This window comes from Myotis davidii, unplaced genomic scaffold (assembly GCF_000327345.1).
Source record: "Myotis davidii unplaced genomic scaffold, ASM32734v1 scaffold161, whole genome shotgun sequence".
NCBI classification, from domain to species: Eukaryota; Metazoa; Chordata; class Mammalia; order Chiroptera; family Vespertilionidae; genus Myotis; species Myotis davidii.
The window spans coordinates 1817829-1842461 of record NW_006291567.1 but is presented as its reverse complement, the minus strand read 5'-3'; the positions used below and the strand labels follow the sequence as shown (position 1 = coordinate 1842461).

General features: G+C 37.3%; 1 protein-coding gene and 1 pseudogene across 6 annotated transcripts in view; both read right to left on the bottom strand.

Moving 5' to 3' along the window:
* SCML2 (sex comb on midleg-like 2 (Drosophila)) overlaps positions 1–24633 on the bottom strand; it is an 82110-nt gene that overhangs the window by 39616 nt on the left and 17861 nt on the right. For 5 of the 6 annotated variants that reach the window (XM_015564885.1, XM_015564888.1, XM_006765131.2 and 2 more), the window contains exons 7-8: positions 14386–14629; positions 3080–3285 (exon numbers count right to left, since the gene is read on the bottom strand). In XM_015564885.1, the coding sequence (XP_015420371.1) occupies positions 3080–3285; positions 14386–14629 (450 nt within the window). The remainder of the gene's footprint in view (positions 1–3079; positions 3286–14385; positions 14630–24633) is intronic. The other variant, XM_015564887.1, reaches the window with a different exon arrangement.
* On the bottom strand, positions 1579–2683 carry LOC102769899 (annotated as a pseudogene).

Sequence of the window (24633 nt, the reverse complement as noted above, 5' to 3'; positions counted from 1 at the left end):
CCAGCAGGGGAGGGCAGTTGTGGGTGACCAGGCCAGCAGGGAGGGCAGTTATGGGCGATCAGGCCAGCAGGGGAGAGCAGTTATGGGTGATCAGGCCAGCAGGAGAAAGCGGTTAGGGGCAAGTAGGCAGGCAGACAGGTGAGCAGTTAGGAGCCACCAGTCCCAGATTGCGAGAGGGATGTCTGACAGCCGGTTTAGGCCTGATCCCTCAAGGGGTCTTGGACTGGAGAAGGTACAGGCTGGGCTGAGGGACCGACCCCCCTGCATGAATTTCATGCACCAGGCCTCTAGTTGTATATAAGAACCAAATGTACTCTGGGCATTATTAAACATCACTAATACTTTATTTTAGCTAGGGGACTGTCTAGGGCGGGGAAAAAAATGGACACATATGTAATACCCTTTGTAATAAAAAATAAAATTTGAAAAAAAAATACTTTATTTTAGATCAACTTTTGAGGTTTCCTAGGAGCTATTTCATTGTGTCTGTGTGATAATATTGTTATGCTTAATCCCTTCACCTTCTTAAGTTCTGTCTTTAAATTAGAGAGTTTAGTCCACTAATTTAAAAAATAATTTTTAATGTGTTTATGTCTGGATCTACCATTTTCTGTTTGTCTACTCTGTGTTTTGCTCCTCCATTCCTCCTTATCTTTTTTTTAATTACTTAAGTGGCTTTTTAGCTATGCTTCTTTGCATTTGTATTTTTACACTATACCCTGGTGATTATAATGTCCAATCCATAAAGTTAATACTGTACTACTTAACATAAAATGTTGAAGCCTTACATTGACACAAATCCATTCCCCCAACCCAAGACTTTATACTATAACTGTTTTATGCATTTTATCTATGTATGTTATAAACCCCACAAGATTATAATTATTGTTTTAAACAATTACATCATTTTAAGGATACTAAGAAGAAAAATGTCCAAAAGTAAGTCATTTGTTTACTTACCCAGAGATAAGCTTTCTTCAGCATTTCTTATAGTGCATGACTGCCAGTGATGAATTCTCTATGCATGCTTTATCTAAAAATGTAATCTTTTAGTTCCCCTTCAATCTTGAAGGGTATTTTTGCCAGATACAAAATTTTGTATAATACCCCTCCTACTGTGTGTACTCCAACCCCCCGCCCCAGAGTCTGTCAGTTTCCATTCATTCTCCAGTGTCTTCAGGTAGCTGCTTTTTCTATTATTTCCAGGTTTTAGAGTTGCTTTCTTTGAGGAAGTCAGTTGAATAGAATATAGATCTAGCATCATTAAACTGACCACACTGATTTCCCCAATCCCCCCAGTTTGAAGTATAATTTATGTACAGTAAAATTCATCTCAGACTTATTTGTAAAATATACTGAGTTTTAAATAAACTGTCTGAACATAAACACGCTCATGCAGTACTTTCAAAGTGGTTTTGGAGGTTCTTTCCCACAGTTTAATTGCTCTATGCATTTATTAGCAAATATGAACACAGCACAGTGGGGACAAAAGCTCACAACACTCCACACACTTTTACAAGACCCACTGCAGGAAAAAAAGTAACTAAGGATCAATAGTACCCTAGGGTCTTGGTGGACTCATTCCTGAGGGAGATGGACCTCTTCATTCATTCCTGGAGGGGGCATGACTATTGGCATCCCTCAAGCAGGGAGAAGCCCAACTGGTTATCCCATGGGTGGCCTCATACCAGGTGGAGAATAATGTATGGAAGTGGGGTTACTTGGCTCATTAATGTGGGGGGAGTCCCTGACTGATGGGTACTGAGTTGGGGCTCCAGCAATGCTGCAAGTGGCTGCAACTGCAGCAGCTGCTACAGTGTCTCTTCCATGTGGAGTCATTACCTGCTAAAATGGTCTCCCAACCCCTTAGACAGAGTCTGGTAATCCAACAAGAGCCTGAGGAATTGGAACACCAGCTGGTACTCCTCTGCCAGTGGCCCTGCCAACTCCAGCACCTCTTGCAGCTCCAACAAGGGCACTCAAACAATGCCAGATCTTTGGAGGGACGTACCTCCACACTCATGGAAACCAAGTTCTCCCCATGCAGCACCAGACCCCAAACCTGCTTTTCTTCACATTCTGGCTGCTTCACGTTACATATGTGTAATACCCTTTGGTCTTAAGGATCCTGAAACTTTACTGTAGATATTTGATTTGGTGGGACAGCAATCATGACTGTGGGAAAGAGCAGCAAAATGCTGCAGAACATATAGAATGAATTGTATCCTTCAAGATGGCCAAATCTTCATTGGCACCTTCAAGGCTTTAGACAAAAACATATGGACTTGATCCTCTGTGATTGTGATGAATTCAGGAACATATGTAATACCCTTTGTAATACTTTAAGCAATAAAAAAAAAAGACCAAAGGGTAGGCTACAGACAAAGAGGTATGATGCAGATTTTGCTACAAACAATGCAAGCTGGGGCAGAAGCTTCCAACAGTAGGTGGAGCCTGGTTTTTTGCTTGGAATCAGCTACCTGGGATGTCTGAAGACTGCTTTAACCATTTCCTGGTGTGTCAGCTAAGAATGCCTGCCTCAGTTCTGCCTCAAAGTCCACCACTGGCATTTGCTGCTGCTGAGATGGCACACTCTTTTGCTCAATAGAGGACAGCCTCTACGTTTGTCCTCTTGCATTTGAACTGGACTTCCACCTCTGGTACATGCTGATCCGTAGTACATCTTAGTGTAAACGGGCCCTGGCCCACTTCATCCCACCACTGGCCACTCCTCAGAACACAATATCAGGTATCTGTAGTGGCTACACCGCTCTGCGCTGGACTCACAGCTGCAGTGTCAGCTAATCGCAATATGGTTTTTAAGAGGTCAAACACTATTCAAAGTTTTACTTTCACCCAAGAAAAGAAATATCAATCTCAATGGCTATGTAGGCCGTAAACAGCCGTGTGTGTGTGTGTGTGTGTGTGTGTGTGTGGTGTGTGTGTGTGTGTGTGTGTGTGTATTCTTAGTAAACTCCTAAAGGGATTCATCATACTCTTAGTAAATCTTAACTATATATTATAAATAATAAGGCACTACACAGACCTATAATACAAATTAGTAGAAGGCACAACAAACCTTTTTTGGGACTTTTTTCTTTGGTGTGACATTTTTAGCAGAACTTTCTTTCTTGGGGGCTGGAGGACATACAGGTGGTTTAATCCGTGCTGACTTCCTGGTCGGTTGTGTTGGGAGTGCTACAGCAGTTTTCTTTGAAGACTGCATTGACTGCTGGCTTGCTTTGGAAAGGGAAGACTGTCTTTTAGCTGTATTCTTTGTAATAACTGAGTGGGGAAAAACACAACACAAAAATAAAATTAAAGTAAATGACATAATTAAGGTATTGTCTTTTTACTACTCAAAATAAATATAAATTAATCTTTAACAACATTCCAAAAGTTAATCATTGAAAACCACTTAAAATAAAGGAATGATTTAAAATGAAGTTTTAGGTATTTAGGATTTCTTATTATCAGGAAATAATCTAATTCTCCAGAAAAAAGTAGAGGCTTTTATAAGAGCAGCCAATAACTTTAAATTTGGTGCACTGAAAATTTCTATTTACCTTTTGTCTGCTTCTCATATTTTTAGCCCTTTGCATAGAGAAGAGTTCCTCCTTCATTACCATGAAATTATGCTAATAATTATGCTATATGCAGGAATCACTTTGTCCATCAATGCAGAAAAACATAAAGCAGCTACCAATAGCTCCTGCTTTATCTTTCAGAGGCCAGGGGAGTCCCCTGTACTTGATTTTTAACGGCTAAGGCACATTATCTTCTTATATGTATGTCTAATAACAAAGCTTCATATACTAGAATATAGACGCCACATTAACATTGTCATGGAAGGACCACTATCAAACCTAAGTGATTTAGATCTACTAGCCCAACCCAAACTGTTTTAATATTTCAAAGAGCCATTACCTGCCATGTTATTTTAGTCTATGTTCACAATTAAATATATATTTTTAGTATTATACCATAATAACTTCATTACAAAAAAATGAATTTTACACACAATAAGTACTAATGTCAAACAAAAATTTTTCACAGGATGAGTTACATAAATAAAACATTTATACATCTATGCAATAATCAACTACTTTTATTTTGAGAGCTTCATTTTACAACTTGAAACAAATCTACTACTTTGCTCTTCCCATATTCAAGGCCTAAGTATAGATCTGACTGACCTTCAATGAAGAATACCACATCTTCCCTGCAGCCTTTTTATCTACCTTCTATCACCTACCATGTCAAAGAGATGGAAACGTCTTCTCTCAGGGGCCAGAGCAAATGGAGAACCACTTAATTGTCACCATCATTCCCCCCTACCCCCATTTAGAGTAATTCATCTACTTACAACATTCTCTTCTTCCTTCCTTATCATCATATACCTCATGCTCCACTCTCACTTCCACTTTCTTTAATAACTGCAGTAATCAAATTCACATTATTTCCTCGTACACAGTCTCCCTGTCATCATCTTCATGAATCTAACCATATTTCTCATACTTCATCATCCTGACCTCATCATTGGATATTTCATTTTCTCCCTAAAATGTTTATACTTAGTAATTTCTGGAACTCTTCTATCTCCAAGATAACCAACTGTGCCCAATTTCTATATATCCAATATCCTTACTTATCATCTTTGCTTCATACCAACTCACCATGCTTTTATTCCTTTTTTTATCCTCACTGGAGAATATGTTTATTTATTTTAGACAGAGAGGAATGGGGGGGTGGGGAGGGAGGGAGAGAGGGAATGAAGGAGAGAAGGAGAGAGGGAGAAAGGGATCTTCACCAGAGGATATGTTTTATTGATTTTAGAGACAGAGGAAGGGATAGAGAGAGAGAGAGAAACATCTATTGGTTGCCTCTTATATACACCTCGAGACTGGAGACTGAACCTGCAGCCTTTTGACATTCAGGACAATGCTCCAACCAACTGAACCACCCAGCCAGGGACTAACCATGATTTTCATTCTCTTTGAGATATAGCCACAAGTCCTGTCAATTTCAGCCCTATCTATTAGCTTTCTCCTGGCTTTACTTTACTCCCTATCAACCTGCACCCAACTATCCACATCCACCAATACCCTCCAATTAGTATCATTTACTGTATTATCCCTTAATCTCTGACCACATCCAGCATGTCAGCTCCCACCTCTAATCACACTAGCGTTTGTTTTCTCTGGGCCTGACCTATACAAGGGTCAGCAATCTTCTTCTGTAAAGGGCCAGATAGTAAATATTTTAGGCTATAAAGGCCATATACAGTCTCTGTTACATATTCTTTTTCATTTCTTTATTCGTTTGCTTATCTTTTTAAACCCTTAATGAATATAAAAACCATTCTTAGCTCATAGGCTACATGGGCTGGAAGTGGCCCTTGGGTTGTAATTTGCCAACTCCTGCTTTAGAACATTAGAATATCACTGATGGCTATAAAATCCACACTACTGGGGATCAAGCCTGCAACCCAGGCATGTGCCCTCACTGGGAATCGAATGGTGACCTCATGGTTCATAGGTCAATGCTCAACCACTGAGCCACACCCACTGGGCTAAATCTTTACTTCTTGACAACCTATTCATCCCCACAGTTCTGGTCCAAGTTGACTGAGCAGAACATAATCACAAAAGCATCTCTGCTGCGTAAGCAGTTGACTATCAGAGACATATACATAGTATTCCATTCATAGTAGCTGGGGCACTCTCTGTGCTGGTCAGACACTGCCCACACCTCAATCTTGCCTTGCACAGGTCTCTGCCTATCACTTTTCCTTTTATCATCACATACTCTACAATACTGCTTTTTCACCTTCTCACTTTCCTACTGTGCCCCAAACAAGTATTAAAGTCCTTTTTAAGCCCCCCTTCATTTAAAAAAGATTTGTTTTTCAAATAATCACTACAAGGGAAAGGATGGAAAACACTAGAAAAGTTACAAAGAAAAACAAGGTCTCTAATTTTTAGTAGTAGCTGTACCAGTTTTTATGGAAATGAGACTTGCCTTTTCATCTTTTAATCCTCTGAGACCTTGCACCAAGTTATCTATTCTAACCTGCACAGTTCCCTGCTCATTTACTAAGCAGAGATGGTTTGGTCAATATGGTCAGAGTCTAATAGTATGAATAAGTCCAGCCTGTTACTACCTAAGCTCCTCCATCGTCCTTTCTGAGTCTCCATGATGACCTATGTAGGTTTCCCTCTCAATACCAAGAACCACAGTTTTACATAATTAAAAATACCTCAAGCAGATAATAAAAGGTAACTCCCACACAGAAATAAATGACTCATTCACTTGAAAAAGTAAAGATCTGCTTTTGGGGTCTCATAGAACATCTCAATTTGGGAAGTGGTGCATGTCTTTTCCAGCAGCTTTGAAAAGATGGTATCTGGACAACTAAACCAAAATCAAATATACTGAAAGGATCTGAAGCTTCAATGCACTCCCCTCTCCCCCTTTTCAAAACAGGGCATGGAGAGCTAAAATAAACAGATTTTTAGAAAGACAGAGAAAAACTCCTCATACACCTTATAACACATACCTTAATTTGAATAGAATAGTCTATCTTAAGGTTATTGAGAAGTTGTAAAAATGTTACAGGAAAGAAATCCCCAAACACAATTAAAAGGTTAAAGGATAACTCTCTAACTTAAAATACAAAAGTCCAGCTAAGCTCTTTATCTCCATACCTAAATGACAGTGCCTCTTGGCATACATTCTAAATTAAAATAAGAAAATCGAACTTAGTAGAAGTTACATGGTTTTCTTATCCTGTTATATAATTATATCTCATAAGTATTCAACCCAGAAAGGAAATCAAGCTAGAAATCAGAAATCACAGTTAGAATTTAGAAGGGCTTTAATTTAAGAGTGTTTTTAAAATATACTTGTTTTCTACTTGCCAATCATAAATGCTTTGTACACTACTCCCTTCAGCTTCATGAGTATGCTTCCCATAAAGCCCTTTTTTTTTTTTTTTTTACAATTCCTCCTCATAACTGCTCACTTCAAAAAAAACCAAGATTTTGGTCACAATATTATTAAAGAAGATGACCATTTCTAAAACCTTTAATATTTTAAGAAAAAATGTTCACATGAAAAGAAGCAACTTCAGTTGTATCAGGTCAATTCCTATCACCTAAGCCTTTAAAATCCATTCAATTTTTAAACCACAACATTTTTTCTTATTGAATGACTTCTGTAGAGTGATTTCCATAATACTATTAAAAACAATCACTGCTATACTTTCCACAAAACACAGTAAATGTATTGACACAATATTTACTTGGTAAAATATGGTATCCACATTACTGTATCATAAACATACTTTTACTAAGTCTCATGTATTATCAATGAAAATTATATTACTCAAGGCTACAGAAAAAAATTGCCAACACTTTTCATTACAAACTGTAGATTTAAATGATCAAATCTAACTTACAATCGGGTTGTTCCTTTTTTTATTTAAACAATTTTTATGGTTGAAATAATCAAACTGACTTTTCCCTTGTATCATAAAACAATTTTTTAGAAGTGACTAATCAAATAATAGTGCTAAAAATTAATGTGATATTTAGAATAAAACAGGGTCTTTGAGATCACAGAAATGACTGGGATGTTTAATACACAAAAGCTAATAATGCAGACAATGAATTTCTTTAACCACATTTCAATTACAATATAAAGAAACTTTGAGGGTAATCCCACCTTTGGAAATAATCCAGAGAAACAAACTGTTGCTGCACTTACCATAAAGGTGATTTAGGTTCTACTCATGGGCCTCCTCCTTTATCAGGAATAAAACTGCCCTTCTGAAAAAAGCAAGTCAACAAAGCCCAGGTTGCCTGAGCAAGCCTGAATTTCTAGCAAATGGGGATGAAGCTATTTGCATTTGTTGGTTTAAGGGGGTGGAAGTGGGAGGAGGGGACTAAGAGGACTGCTAAAGTAATTCACACATTGTCTGTGGACCCTATAGGCAGTGATCATCAGTCACCTGTTCAAACTTCCTTCACTACTGCCTTCACAGAGGGACTAAAGGTGACCCTGGGTCAGAGAATTTGGAAAGAAATGAGAAGACATGCAAAATCTAACTGCAAACCCATTGCCTCTGTAGACAAAGTTATCCCCACTGGACCACATGTCCTAAAAACCAGGACATTTTAATAGTCTCAAGAGAGCTTGTTAGAATATATCATAGAATAGAAACAAGAAAGAAGCTCCGGGTTCTGCTAGCAATTATTGAAATATTTAGCTGAAACGCTTAAAACAGAAAAAGGGCATTTGCTTTCTTAAGATACTTGTTTGTATCATATCTGTCTCATTAGGACAAGCAAAACATTTATTGCAAGCTGTACCTATAAAAAAGAAAATATCAGCTGTTTTAAATTTCATGGCCTTTGAGTGAATAATTTGGGTTGACAGCATTTTGAACTATTTCATGTATACCAAACAAGAAGATTACTAAATAAGCTAAGTATATTAGTCTATATTTTAAGCTACATTGACAGCAAAAATTTAAACAAATATTTTAGTGTTTACTGAGAAGCTTTCTGGTGGGACTGGCACACCTTGAGCTTTTTACAACCTTACTTATAAGTACTTCTGTTACTTTTATCCTACTATAACAGAGATAGGGAAAGTGCTGCTTTATGTGTTTTTTACTGAACATACACCAATCATATTTTTAAAAAAAGGGGGGGAAAGTTAGTAAATATATGTACTAAAAACTGTAAGATCATCATTTAAAATTTAGAGAAGTACAAGATTTTAGACACCACATACTCCTCTGCACAAATCTGAACAAAGAGCAAAATCAGCCATAATTTCGGGGGGGGGGGAGTTCTGTTTTTTTTTTTTAAATAACAATGAAGTGGGGGTGGGGAGTAGCACTACTACTTGTTTGCTCAATGAAGGCTTTCAAATATTTCTCAAAAGACTAACTTTGAATCGGTTCAAAAAATATTACATAGGAAGGGCTTCGAAAAATAAGAATACTATATAAACTGACTAGTTAACTTTTAAGAAAGATGAAAAGTCTAGATTTTAAAGCCCACTCCCATAAAATTTTAATTAAAAAAGTGAATCCTACACACACTTGCACGCATACATAAAATAAACAGCATTCAAAGAAGCAAACAGTGCCCAAGATAATTACATTTAAAATCTATTTAAAATTTTTTGAAGTTCGTATTCATAAAATTTATGTCTGAATTAGCAACAAAATAAATTTAATATGACAGTTCTATCAAATATTCATTATCAGAAATGTTTTACAAAGTGTGAAAGACATGTCATGTTTACCACTGAGTTCCACTTGTAAATTAAAGCTGTTTCCCTGAGAGGTGAGGTAAGTATTGAGGGACTCAATAAAATGAAAGATTTAATCAAGAAGAGTTAAGGTGGTCACTGATGGCCTATGGTGCCACTACTCAGGAATGCTTGGCTACACCTTCCTGATTGTAGGTTTTCCCCTCTTCCACAGTTCCCTTTTGACCAGAAGAATTCCTCTATACCCTTGGGATTCTGCAACTTTATACTCAAAGCATCTGGAAGTTTGCTGCCCTCGTCCCTGGTCTGTATGGTCATAACTGTTTGAAGAATTAAGCTACAAGATGACAGACACTTCACACCAGGGTGGGTCATTTATTTACAATCAATGATGCATAAACCTGAAACTAAGTTAAATAAAACTATTATGTTCAAAAGTTTAATTTATATACTTAACTTTAAGAGTATTTAAGTACCTTTAAAGCCAGGCAGAATGGTTTAAAATGTAGCAATTTATTTCTTAAAATTGTTAATATCCCACAATATTAGAAAAAATAATGCTGGGACAGTTTTTTTTAAATATTCTGCTTCTCATAGCACATTAACACAGGCAATAATGTGCTGAAGGCCTAGGGGAACCGGGGACAGGGTGGGAGAGGCAAAGGGGGTGAACTGAGGGACATCTGTAATAGAGTCAACAATAAAAAAAATTCTCTGCTTCAGAATTTCTCCCAATTTCTCAAATGATGAAAAACCTACATTTACTGTGTTCATAAATAAAATTATAGAAAGAAAATGTTTAATGACACAAACTAAAACAAAAATAAAAAGAACAATAAATAAAATTATAGAAGCATAATAGCAACTTATTTGTTTATAAACTTCCCCAAATAAAAATAGTAAAAAAGAAAAGATTTTTTTAAAAGGCCTTCAAAATTATGGTAGTCCCAGTTCTGAATCTAAGTTGCTAGATTCTAAGTTTTTCTCCTTCCTGTATTGATAAATATTTGGACTTAAATGAGATGACTGGCTGTAATTCCTCTAACTGTATATGCTGGAGACAAAAGAAGGGCTTGCAGGGCATTCCTAAATATCATTTTTAAGAGAGAGCTAAGATATAAGATACAAAGGGGGGACAAGTTGAAACAAAAAAGTAAGATCAACTAAATTCTTCACGAAGAAAATTTACAATGAGACTTGTTTTAGTTTGCTTGACTCAGCCTTCTTTAAGTTGCCAAGGACACAGCAGCACAGATCTTTCCTCCTCCTCACCCTGTATTGGTCTCCAGAGTAAGTCTGGTGAGCTGTGACAGCACCAATCAGAAGCAAAGGGCCTTGAAAGATTGTAAGGTCATAACAAGAACCAAGAAAAGAAAACCTAAATAAACAAGAGGGAGAAAAAGCCACACAGCTTGCTGAATTTTCTATCCAAGGCATGCTTCTCATTGGTGGATTGATCATGCTAATCATTGGTGGATTTTTCTACCAATGATTAGCCTGATAGAACTTGGCTGTTTCTGATTATAGAAGTGTTAACACAGGGAGGAAATTTTTATTTAAAAAAAAGTTTTATAGTAAATTAAATTTTATTACTATTCTTAAACAGAAAACCAGTAAAGCTTAAATAAGTAGTTTTTAATGTAAAGTCAAATCAAGTGGCATTCATGGATGCCTCACTACATTTCTTTAAGAAATCATGTAAGTGAATTAATTGTCTTTAGTCATTTATTATTTGAAAAAGTTTTAAGTGATATATCCTAAAACTAGTGTTGAAAAAGCAATTATATAACGGTTGAAAAACAAACATTTCTAGTGTGTTTAAGAATATTCAAAATTAACAAAAACAATAAATATTTTTAATTTATGAAATTGAATTAATTTATTATTTATAGCTTTTTAAATTATCTAACTCTAAGGCCCTTAAATTATTTAATATTCAAGTAAATATATTTAATATTTCTGTATGTTTTTAAAGACCATTTAAAGGTTTCTAAATTTCACTTTAACTGGTGAAATGTCTAGTGGGGTAAAAAACAGAGCAGGTAGATCTCAGAAAGTACTGGTGAAATAACATTTTAAAAAACGCTCTGCATCTTTTATTTACTCAACTCTCTAAAATCTGTTTTTAGTGGAAACACCTGAGCTTCACTCTGGACCTACTGGCTCAGAACCCATGGATATAAGTTCCAAGACATCCGCCTTGTAACAAGCTCCCCCAGGTGATTCAAGTGTGAGAATTACTGTTTTAAATGTTGAGCCAGGCCCTGGCCTGCGTGGCTCGGTGGTTGAGTGTAGACCTATGAACTAGGAGGTTGCAGTTCCATTCCCAGTGGAGGCACATGCCTAAGCTGCAGGCTGGATCCCCAGTTTGGGATGTACAGGAGGCAGATGATCAGTGATTCTCTCTCCCTCTCCCTTCCTCTCTGAAATCAATAAAAAATATATTTTAAAAAATAAATGTTGACCCAGGAAATCCTTTCATTGGTCCTCTTCTACCTCCACCTGTTACACATGCACAATTAAAATTACACCCCAAATTTCCACTACTTACTGCTATCGATAGGATGTATAAACTGCCACTTCCCCCTGCCAGCACCTATAATCGCACCTGATACAAAGAATATTTGTTTGATGAACACGAAGACTCTCAAACCTGCTTTGTCAAACAAGATCTATCCTTTTTAGGCTCCATACCTGCATATGAAGCTCTCCAATGGACATGTCCACATGGACGTCCTAAAGCTACCTTGAATCAGTTAGGATTCAGTTCAGCTAACAATAACAGAAAAACCTAAAAGAATAGAGGTTTATATAACATAGAAGTTTATTTCTCTCAGGTAATAGTCTGGAACAGGCTAGTATGAAAATGTTGCTCCACAAAGTTCACAGAGACTCTGACTCCTTTCTACTTTAAACTCCACTATGCCTAGAATATGGTCCCCATTTCATGGTCCGAGACAGAGCTCCACCCAAAACAACCACATCTCTAGCAGCAGGACAGAGCAGGAGGAAGAAAGAGAGATGGGTACATTCATCTCTCTGTAATACACCTCCTGGAAGTAGAACATACTACCTGTACTTTTATTCCATTGACCAGGACTTAATCTAATGATCACATCTAATTGCTAGAGAGGCTGTAACAATAGTCTTTATGTCAGGCAGCCAACTTGTATTACTAAGAAAAAAAGGGAGACCAGATGCTGGAGGACAATAGCATTTGTAGCCACACATTCCAAAGTCACTGTGTCACAAACTGAACTCATCAGTTTTCAAGATAAACTGTGTAATTTTAACCTTTGTGATGTGTCTACTCTACCTTTATCTCCATTCCCCTTACCAAACTCTTTCTCCTCTCTTAATAGTGTTATCATGTGTCTTTTTGTGAAGCTTTTCTTTAACCAACCACTTTTACCTCCAGCCTAAACAGACTGGATGTCTTTGAACCAACTTCATATCTAGCATACATCTCTATTTTTACATTTTTAATTCTATATCATATTTTTAAATCTATCCCTCCACTCATCCCTCTCCCAATAGAAAGCAAACTTCTTGAGGAGACTATGCCTCATTTATCTTAGTATCATATGCATATAGATCTGTATCATACTAAATTTTACAAAAATCAATCACTAATGTCTGCTTCATACAATTATGGCAGTAAGAAACTGTTAAGAGTTGCCTAATAAAAAGAACATCATGGTATGTAGTATTGTGTTAAAGACACAAATTACAAAAAATTCCTCCCTTATCTGTGGTTTGCTTTCCATGGCTTCAATTACACATGGTCAATTCCAGCCCAAAAATATTAAATAGAAAATTCCAAAATAAACAATTCATATGTTTTAAATCATGTGCCATTCTAAGTAGCATGATAAAATCTCACTTCATCCTACTCCTACACAACCAGGACATGAATCATCCCCTTGTCCAGCATCTCCATGCTATATACGCTACCCACCATTAGTCACTTAGTACCATCTCAGATACACTGTCATGGTATCACAGTGCTTGTGTTCAAGTTACCCTTATTCTACTTAATAATAGCCCCAAAATGCAAAAGTAGTGATGCTGGCAATTCAGATATGCCAAAGAGAAGCCAAAAAGTATATGTATGTATGTATAGGAAAAAACATAGAATATATAGAGTTGGGCAGTATCCAAGGTTTTAGATATCCACTGGGAGTTTTGGAACATATTCCCTACAGGTAAGAAAGGACTAATGTAATACGGCTACATGTGCTTACCTCTACTCCCTTCCTCCACACAGCTTACCTACTAATTTTCTACATCCATTTTCTCTTTTTCAAGTATAAATAAATTTAGTGAGGTAAATTTTAAGTATGTTTACATTTAATTCCACTAATAAGTTTATATTTAACTTAGGCCAATGAATGGGTTATGTGCATAGACCCATCTTAAATCTCAGCAGCTATTCCACTCTCAGAAAACCAGGTTAGGCATGTCTACGCCCTTGGAAGAGTCACCAAAAAAGTCCAATCTTTTGATGACTTTTCTCTGAAAGAAAATATCCAGAAAATCATATAGTATTCAACTTATGAAACACAACATCACAACTGATAAACCCATGACTAAAATAACATACTAATCTATGATGGCTTCCATAGGGTCGAAATGTTCACTGATGTGTAAATTTTACTTAAGACTATCAAAGTATCAATTTAATTGTAACATGACCAAAATCATGTAAAACATGTATGTAATAATTGTTATGCCCAACCTTTTAAATTCTATCTTCTAGATATAAACAGTGGAATACCATGTGTAATTTTAAGTTTAATATCAACTATAAAGGATACTAAGTACCCCAAAGTGCTTACAGCAGCGAGGCTTCAATGGTCCAAGAATAGTTCCAGCTTTGCACATATCTCCAGTGTAGACTGTCAATTCAGACTATGATACTGGGTTGGCCCTCAATAATTCTAATCACAGTCTTCTTTTATCTCCAGTTCTCTAGCCTGGACAGTGCCCTCATTGTTCTGCCTGTGGCTCCAGTGGGTATGAAATGCTAACCTCAATGCCAATAGCAGTTATATATATTTTTAATAAAATAAAAGAAGATGTAGTTACTTATTATCTTACCATTGGCTCCTGGTGGTTGCAATACATCTCCTGCCAGACGACACCACCCAACTGGGAAAATATCTCGGCAATAGTATTTGCACCAGTAATCAAAACCTCCACTCCAGCCATCAAATGTGATATGAACTTCGTCTCCTCTAACACCTCCAATAGTTGCAGGACATATCATATCCGGATTCTTTTTGTCTACAGCTTCTAGTTTCATCCCCACTTGAAAGTTATTTAGAGGTGGCTTTGGTGGTTCCTATCAAAACATTTAAAAAGTTTTCATTGTTTAGATATATTAAGAAGCATTTGCTCAACTGATTCTTAAAACCTATAGCAGCTAAAAATTGAGTTCTATGCTTATTCAACTAAAATACAGGAAAAAACAGTTCTTAGAAATCGCTCTGCAGCCCTGTTCTACAACATCGCACTTACTCTGAAGCAGAGCCAAGAACCTGGAAGGAAACAAAACCAGCATGACAGTAATTTAGACATTCATTACTCATTCATTCAAGAAATATATATACTGTATACTATGTACCAAGAATTCAGGATTTATTGGTAAACAAAAATATCAAAGATACCTGCTCTGGTAGAGCTTAAATTCTAGTGGTGGTAGTAATAGGGTTAGGGGCTGAATGGGGGCAAAGGGGAGAAGCAATCAATAAGAAAGTTTAAAAGAGGGAGTCAAACAAATCAATAAAAATTATAGGTGGTAAATCTATAGAGAAGGCAGACACAAGAGCATGAAAGTCATATATATCATATATTCATAATATATTGGATATGTATGATATCCAATCCAGAATACTTTAGAAAGTATGCCTTAGTTTCAAAAGTTAAAGCATGAAAATGCTAACAGGATTCTTAGAACGCCCAAGTGCTCTGTTGAAAGCAACATCTTTTCTTTCAATTTGCATTTTATCCTAGTAAACGGCACTATCAGCTCCCTAATCATCCAAGCCAAAAGCCTGGAAATAATTCTAGACCAGTGGTTCTCAGTCCAACTGAACATTAGACTCACCTGATGGCCACACCACAAGAGAAAGTATTAAACTGGTCTTGGGTGGGGCCCAGGCATCAGCACCTTTTAATTTCCCAGGTGATTCTAATGAACATTCAAGGCTGAGAACCACTGCCCTGAAGACATCCTTTCCCATTAAAAATCACATTCAAAGACCACAACCTGCCAATTCTACCCTCTAGATCTCTACAAAACTAACATTAAAAGCTAACCTTTAATTAGTTAGTATATGCCAAGACACTGTTTTCTATGTATTAATTTAATTCTCCCAATACCCTATGAAGTCAGTGAAATTATTATCCTCATTTTACAGGTGATAAAACTTATGCACAACTGCCTAAGAATACAACATAATACATAATATCAGAGTTAGATTTTAAACCTAGGCAACTAACTCATTGCAACACCCTACCCCATCATCTGCCTGGCCAACTAATTCCAACTCATCCACTTCCAAATCACAGTTCTCTTGGTCTCTTAAGGCTTCCATGACCAACTCCTGCCCACTCCTAGGCCCACCTCAGAGGCACTCTTGCCTTCAATTGTGAAACTACTGTTGGAATGTGTTCACTCCTCTATGAGATGAATGGATTCTCAAAACAGGTAGTACATCTTATTCATGTCATTTCCAGCACAGGACCAAACAGCAAGCAGTTAAAAAAAAGAATGAAACAAGGAGTCACCTGAAGAACAGTAAACAAGCTCCCAACTAATTATTTCACCAAGATATAATTTAAGAAACATATCTGGTAGGTTGGTCCCTTTATAAAATGCCTCTTTAAACCCATCTCATTAACCATATTTTTCCACTGTTATCCTTTATACTCTTGCAATTTGAAAATTCCTTAATTATTAGCCATCAATGTCCTTTTTAATTACATATTTTTAATTTGATTCTTTAAAACCACCCTGAAAGTCAGCAGAACAAAAATTAGCTTGAGCAAATATCAAAATATATACTAACTAAACAACTGGTAAGAAACAAGATTTACATATTGCCACTAAAGACCAATTATCTGTTACCATATATGGGGTACAGGGGGGCATATTTAACAAAAGATAACTTGGTAGTTGATGAATTTATGCTGGACATTCACAGAATGCAGGAAACATTCAAGGCACACATAAGGTTCCCAGGGCCTTAAAATGTCATATGACAGAATAAAAGGAAAAACTGTCTGTAGCAAAGCAAATTAAGTTCAAATGGCAGTACACACTTTTCTGCTATTTATTCTCTAAAGATTTTCATACTATTAATTCTTCTAAATTTTATAAACTTACTTATCTATTTTACTTACATCAGCATACCCATACAAACAAATATTAACAGACTCTGAAAGAAAACAAATCGAGAGAAAAACATCGATGTGAGAGCAAACAGTGATCAACTGCTTCCTGCATGCACCCCCCCGCCCCACCAGAGATCAAGCCCGCAACTCAGGCAAGTGCCCTGACCAGGAATCGAACCAGCCATCTTTTGGTGCACAGCACAATGCCCAACAAACTGAGCCACACTAACCAGGACACAAATCTTTATTTTTGAAAAAGGAAACTGCTCTTTTTGTATAACATAGTAAATGAAAGGGCTTTATCTCAAAATAAGGTACCTCCAGATTTAGATAATTAGCAAAACGGTTCCCTCTGCTGCCCATGAAAGGTAATGATACTGCTTTTAAATGATTTTAAAGAATATGCTTTGCCAACATTAGTTCTTGAATGACTTCCTAACATAAACATTTAATTTGCAGAAACAATAGTAAAATAAACAAGGGGTCATTGTCTTTTACTGTGAGAAAAGTGATTCTGTTCAAGAAGGTGGCAGTAAAGAATGCCTTTTTAACCTCCTTCCTCACTTACCTACAATATGGTTCTACTTAAAGGATATTTCTTCCCAAATCCCACCAACTCTGAAGCCAATCTCAGTATTACCTGCATTAATCCTCTGCCTGAAATATTCTTACCCTTATAACCTCAGGGTTCATTCTCTCCCTTTCTTCAGATATTTACTCAAATGGCACCTCCTCAGCAACACCTTCCTGACTAATGTATCTAAAATGTCACCCTCCCTTATCCTTAGTGTATATGTAACTATGAAACATAATATATTCATACTTTATTTAGCATGGTTTGTTATACATTTCCCCAGCTAGAAGGTAAGCTTCATAAGGGCAGGAAAGGTGTTTTTTACTCTTTTGTATAAAGCTGTATTCCCAGAGTCTACCTCTGACCACAAACTCCTATCCTTAACTTCTACTTCCTTACTTTTAATCAACTATTTATTTGACCTCATCAAGAAGTCTAGTCCTTTAACCTTCATTTATCCATTTACAAATATTTACTGAGTGACTACTACATGCCAGACATTACTGAAGGTTCTTGATATCTATTAACTAGCAAAACAGATTTTTTTTAAAAAAAAACACCCTTGTGGTGCTAAGTAAAGAGAAAGATAAGATACCATGATAAAATAAGTAAAATATATTCTATGTTAGAAATAAGTGCTATGCAAAAAAAGAGAACAGAGAAGAATAAGAGCCAAAGAACACTGTATAGGAAAGATTGTGAGATTTCAAATAGGGTGATCAGGACAACTCTCATACAGAAGGTGATAGTGAGCAGAAACCTGAAAAGAGGTGATTATTAACTATGCAGCTATGTAGAGGAAAAGTGTCCCAGGCAAAGAGAACAGCCAGGGCCTAAAGCAGGAGATGTGTCTGAAATGCTTGAAAACAACGAAGAAGCAAGTATGGCTAAAATGTAGTCTGCAAGTATGAGAGCAGAAGGAAACAAGGTCAGAGAGAGAATAAAGGGTCATATTATGTACAGTGGTGGAGGCAACTATGAGAACTCTGGATTTTATTTGGAGTAAAATGGAGAGCTCCTGGATGGTTTTGAGCAAAGGACTAATATAATCTCACCTTTTTTTTTTTTCAAAGCAATATTCTGGTTGCTGTGTTGACTACCAACCCTAAGGTTATAAATAAAGAGACCACTGAGGAGGCTACTGCAGTAATCCAGGTGAGATATAAAAGTAGTTTGTACCAGTCTGATAACAATGGAGATGTCAAGAAGTGGTTGTATTTTGAAGGTAGAGCCATTAGGATTTCCTTATGAACTGGATACAGTGTGTGAAAGAAATAATCACCACCAAGGTTTCTGGCCCGAGGAACTAGAAGGATCATTGCTACTCCCTGAGATGGGAAAGGCTGCATGAGGAGCAGTTTGAGATATATATTAGATATTCAAGTGGAGATGTAGAGTAGGTAGGCTGGATATACAAATCTGAGTTGGGAGCAAAAGGTCTAGATTGGAAACACAAATTTGAAAAAGTCATCTGCATATAAAGTGTATGTAAAGACAGGAATTAGATGAGGTCACCAAGAAATTAATAAAGATCAGAGTTTCTCAACCTTTGGCTATCTGAGGCCAGACATTCTGTTGTGGGGGCTGTCCTGTGCACTATAAGATGTTTAGCAACATCCCTGGTCTATACCCACTAGATACAGATAGTACTCCTACACAAAGTAATAACAACCAAAATTGTCCCCAGATGTTGCCAATGTTCCTTGAGGGCAAATCGCTCCCCTTCCCAGCTGAGAGCCACTGATATAGATTAAAAAAAGAGAGAACCAAACACTCTAACATTCTATCACACCTTTTTAATTCCAGGTTACAGAGCATCCTGTCACCACTTTCTCCTCAGCACCCAAAACCAACTTATTGCCTTGTTCTGTTATCTCCAAATCTTAGTTCAATATCATATCCACTTTACCTATATATACTTAGTTGCTGAGCACTGATGAAGAAAAGTCCCACATGCTTATTACATGTAGTGCCACACATAGTCTTCATCTTTAGCTGAACCCTCCAAAATAGCCATGTATGCCTAAGCTGTTACCTCTCCAACCCCATCCAAAAGACTAATAATGCATTCTCATTATATGTTTATTATTTTATTTGTTAACTGACATTCTCCCCAACCAGAGAATAAGCTCTCCACCTCAATGTTAAAACACAACAGACATTCAGTCTATGTATGAATCCTCCCCTCCAACTTTTGTCAGTTTCCTATTTCACAGAGTAAGAAACTGATGCCATCAGCAATGAACTCTATCAATATTCTGCCCCCACAATTACAAATTTAACTATATATAAGGGTACTGTTCACCTAGTCTTTAGTTCTTACTAATGTAACTGATGACCTTCCTATCCACCAAATAGTAAGGAATCAGCTTTCCCCTTAACTGACCTCTATTAAGTACCTAATATGAGTGCTTATACATTATAAAGGTGAGTGGGCATTTCTCAAGGTTCTAACATCGACATTCCTTTCTTCTCCTATAAATTCTGAACTAGCTCATTCATGCTCGTGGCTTCCATTACTATCATTTAAACTAAAAACTCTCAAATCCAGGTACTCAAGTAAAACCTTGTTTCTAAGTTCTAAACACTTTACTTCTAATAGTCTGGTGGCAATCATCCTTCCTCAAATTTCCCAGAGGCATCGCAAAATGTCTAAAACAAAAACCTCATCTTTCCCTCTATATTTACTCATCTTTCTGTACTTCCCAAACTTTCTTCATTCATTTAACAAATAGTATGTACTAGGACCAATGAGAGGCATATGTTAACTGTTCAAAAGGAACTCAGTCTAGGAAACAAGGGACAGTGAAAATAATGAAAAAGCACAACTAGAGCCCCAATGCACAAATTTGTGCATGGGTGGGGTTCCTGGTGGAGGGACTGCAGGAGGTTGGCCAGCTGTGAGAGATTGGCTGTGGGAGCACACTGACCACCAGGGAGCAGCTCCTGTGTTGAGCGTCTGCCCCGTGGTGGTCAGTGCATGTCATAACGACCAGTCAACTGGTCATTCAGTCAACTGGTCATAATGGTCGCTTAGGCTTTTACATATATAGATCCCTACATAGATTGAGATATGCACAAAGTGCTACAGAAGAATAAAAATGGAGAGGAGGAATTAGGAAAAGTATCCTGAAGGATTTAATACCTGACATAAATCTTAAAAGAAAAATAGGAGTTAATCAGAGATAACCAGCTCTGAAAAGAAACATGGTATCAATAGGCTAATACAAGCAATTTAGAACGTAAAATTCAAAGAAAGCTGTGGCAGCCATAAACCAGATCATAGGTACCTTAAAGGCCATACTGACAAACTTATACTTCATCCTGAGTACAACTGGTAACTTCAAAAGAGTTTCAAGCAGGGGAATGATGTGGTAAGGCTTCTGTGTCAGGTATTTCTACCAGTTGTGTGGAAAGGTGAAGAGCAGAGGCAGTCATATGACTGAACAGTCCAGGCAAGAGGAAAGCTTATACAAGAGGCAATGGTGGTAAAGTGAGAAAGACAACACACAACAAAGAAATAATTCGGAAGCTAAGTGGATGGGCCTTTATAATTCATTGGCTATACAGAGGCCATCAAGAAGGAAGAGTACCCACAAATCAGTAAGAGTAAAAAAATAAATCCAATAGAAAAACAGGAAAAGGCAATAATCAGGCACGTTACTACAGAATAATAAAAGGCCATTAAACACATTTTAAAAGCTCAATGAAAATTATAACAACGGGATACCATCCTTATCTCCAACTCCCAAAAAAAGATTCACAAAATTTTAAAAGATTGATAATATTCAATGTTAGTGAATGTGTGGAAATACAAACAGACCTACACACTAGTAGTGTAGCATAGCTTGGAACACCATTTTGGAATGCAATTTAATAGTATATATCAACACTTAAAGCATACATTCCCCTTGAACTAGATATAGATATATAGATATATAGATATATATACGCAAGAATGTTCACTGCAGATGATTTAAACAAGAATATGGAGAGAACCTAAATATTCATCCTTAGGCAGAGGTTAAATCAATTATGGTAATCCATACCACAGAAGATTACCTGAAGTATATATGAAATGAAATGGAAAGAATTCCAAACTATACATAATTTAGGGGGAAAACTAAATCACAGAACAATATATACAATATATTCCAATTTGTTAAAAAAATAATAAGAGCACATATATATTTGTGAAAGCAAAGAAAAAGGTCTGGAAGAACACAAATAAAACTTCAATACAGAGAGAAGAGTGGAATACAGGAATGGACAGGATAAAGTGATACTCATTTTTCACTCTAGCTCAGGGGTGGGCAAACTTTTTGACTCGAGGGCCACAATGGGTTCTTAAACTGGACCGGAGGGCCGGAACAAAAGCATGGACGGAGTGTTTGTGTGAACTAATATAAATTCAAAGTAAACATCATTACATAAAAGAGTACGGTCTTTTTTTTTTTTAGTTTTATTCATTTCAAATGGGCCGGATCCAGCCCGCGGGCCATAGTTTGCCCACGGCTGCTCTAGCTAAATCTATAGTTTGATTTTTTGCCCCCACACAAACATGAACTACTTTTATAATTTTTAAAATGAGCCAGGGCAGTGTAGCTCAGTGGTTGAGCATCAACCTATGAACCATGAGGTCACAGTTCAATTCCCAGTCAGGGCACATGCCCAGGTTGACGGCTTTATCCCCAGTGTGGGGTGTCCAGGAGGCAGCTGATTGATGATTCTCTTTCATTAATTATTTTTTTCTATCTCTTTCTCCCTCTTCCTTCCTCTCTGAAATCAATAAAAATATTTTTAAATAAAAAACAATGTGTATGACAAGTGGCTTGTCACTAGATGATAAACAATTTGATATGTAAATAGATTCAGTGGCTTTTCTAAAGCCACAACCCAAGCTAATAGGTGTTTAATAAAAACTACTGCTAGCCCTTATAGTGTGATTAAATGGTTAGAGCGTCGCCGAAACCGGCTTGGCTCAGTGGATAGAGCGTCGGCCTGCGGACTGAAAGGTCCCAGGTTCGATTCCGGTCAAGGGCATGTACCTGGGTTGCGGGCACATCCCCAGTAGGAGATGTGCAGGAGGCAGCTGATCGATGTCTCTCTCTCATCGATGTTTCTAACTCTCTATCTCTCTCCCTTCCTCTCTGTAAAAAATCAATAAAATATATTTAAAATAAATAAATAAATAAATGCTTAGAGCGTCAGTGTGCACACCGAAGGATCTCGGGTTCAATTCCCAGTCAAGGGCACGTCCCGGGGTTGTAGGTTCAATCCCCAGCCCCAGTCAGAGTGCATGCGGGAGACAACTAATTGATGTGTCTCTATCACATCAATTTTTCTCTCTCTCTCTCTCCACCTCCCTCTGCTAAATATCTCCTGTTATTAGCTACTAGTGGCCCAGTGCACAAAATACGTGCGCATTAAAAGGGGATTAGCTATTCTTACATATACTTTACATATGCCCAAAGGGCTTGCAGCATTTGCCTGTGTTCTTTCATGCTGCTCAAAGCTGCACTCAAAAAATATTTTTTTGCAATGCAGGAGTCATATTTTTTGAGAAAAGTTTATTGATTTTTAGAGAGAAAGGGAGAGAGACGTCAATGTGAAAGCTCAACATCAACTGGCTACCTCCTGCACACCCGCTATTGGGGATCATGCCCCCAAACCTAGGCATGTGCCCTTGACCAGGAATCGAACCAGCAACCTCCCGGTGCATGGGACAATGCCCAATCAACTGAGCCACACTGGCCAGGGCACAGGAGTCGTATTAATTGATGTGTCACATCCTTATGTCCTTAATCTTCTTGATATGAATAGTTGTAACAAAATTTAAGTGACTATGAAAACAATTAGGACAACAGTTGAGAAAGAAATATTTGACCCATAATTTAACTAAAACTTGGCTTTTATTCATTGTTTGCTAACATACTGTACTCTTTCAACAATTTCTCAAGAGCATAAACTAGTTTTGGAATTTTCCTTTTGTTATATAACAAGTATTTCCTTATAACAAATTCATTCTGATGACTTTTTAACATTATTTTACTTCTAAACAACAAATCTAAGTAACCTTCAAGTGGTTTTATTGGCCCATTATCATTTTCTTCAATATCAAAGGGATGACTAACATAACTAAGTGAGGGGGAAGCTTCACTTATGAAAGTAAATAAAAAATAGCAATGAACATCTGCTTCCAGTGGAACACCCCTTTCATATCTAAGGTCAAGAAAGGGGGTACTAATTCATTTTGGCTAGTGGATGATTATAACTTTTTTGTTAAATAACTTGCTGTCATGGGCTGAATTGTGTGCTCCCATCAACTAAAAACCAAGGAGAGAGGCCTCAAAGAAACCAAGCCTGACAACACCTTGACCTCAAACTTTTATCCTCTGAAGCTTTGAGAAACTAAATTTCTTTTGTTTAAGCTACTGTTAGGGGCTTAATGTGTCCTCCAAAAATTCATAAATTGAAGCCCTAACCCCCAATATGACTATTTAGGGCTAGAACCTTTAAAAAGGTAATAAAGGTTAAGTGAGGTTATAAGGCTGGAGACTGTTGTCTTTATAAGAAGAGAAAGAAAAAACAGAGATTCCTCTCCCTCTGTGCATGTCCAGAGAAGAGGCCATGTGAAAATACAACGGAAAGGCAGCCATCTATAAACCAAGGAGAAAGGCCTCACCAGAAACCAAACCCAATGGCACTTTAATATTGCACTTCTGACCTCCAGAACTGTGAAAAAAATAAGTTTATTTTGCTTAAGCCACCCAGTCTATGGAACTTTGTTATGGCAGCCCTAGCAGACTAACAAATACACTTGCCAAACATTAAATTTAAAAAGCATTTTTGTGCATTCATGTTAAAGACAAAATATTTAAGTATCCCATCTACACTAATAAAAGAGAAACATGCAAATTGGTGTCACTCTGCTACCCTTCCCATTGGCTAATCAGGACGATATGCAAATTAACTGCCAACCAAGATGGTGGCCGGCATCCAGGCAGCTGGAAGCGAACAGGAGGCTTGCTTGCTTCAGTGACGGAGGAAACCAACGTTCCCCGCCTGCCCTGCCAGCCACTGAGCTTGCAGTCTGAAACATTGTAACAAATATAGAAGCTAAACAAAACCCCAGATCCCTGCTTTCAGCCAGCCGGGCTTCAGTGAGCAGGACCACAGCATTGTTTCAATTATAGAACAAATGCAGATCCCTGCCTTCAGCCAGCCGAGATCTCAGAGCTGGAGTTGAAACAGTGTTTCGATTATAGAACCCAAACAAACCAGATACCTGCTTTCAGCAGCAGAGGCCTCAGAGCTGGACTCAAGCCTCAGAGCTAAAGCTGGCCCAGAATAAAAAAAAAAGAAAAAAAGGAGCT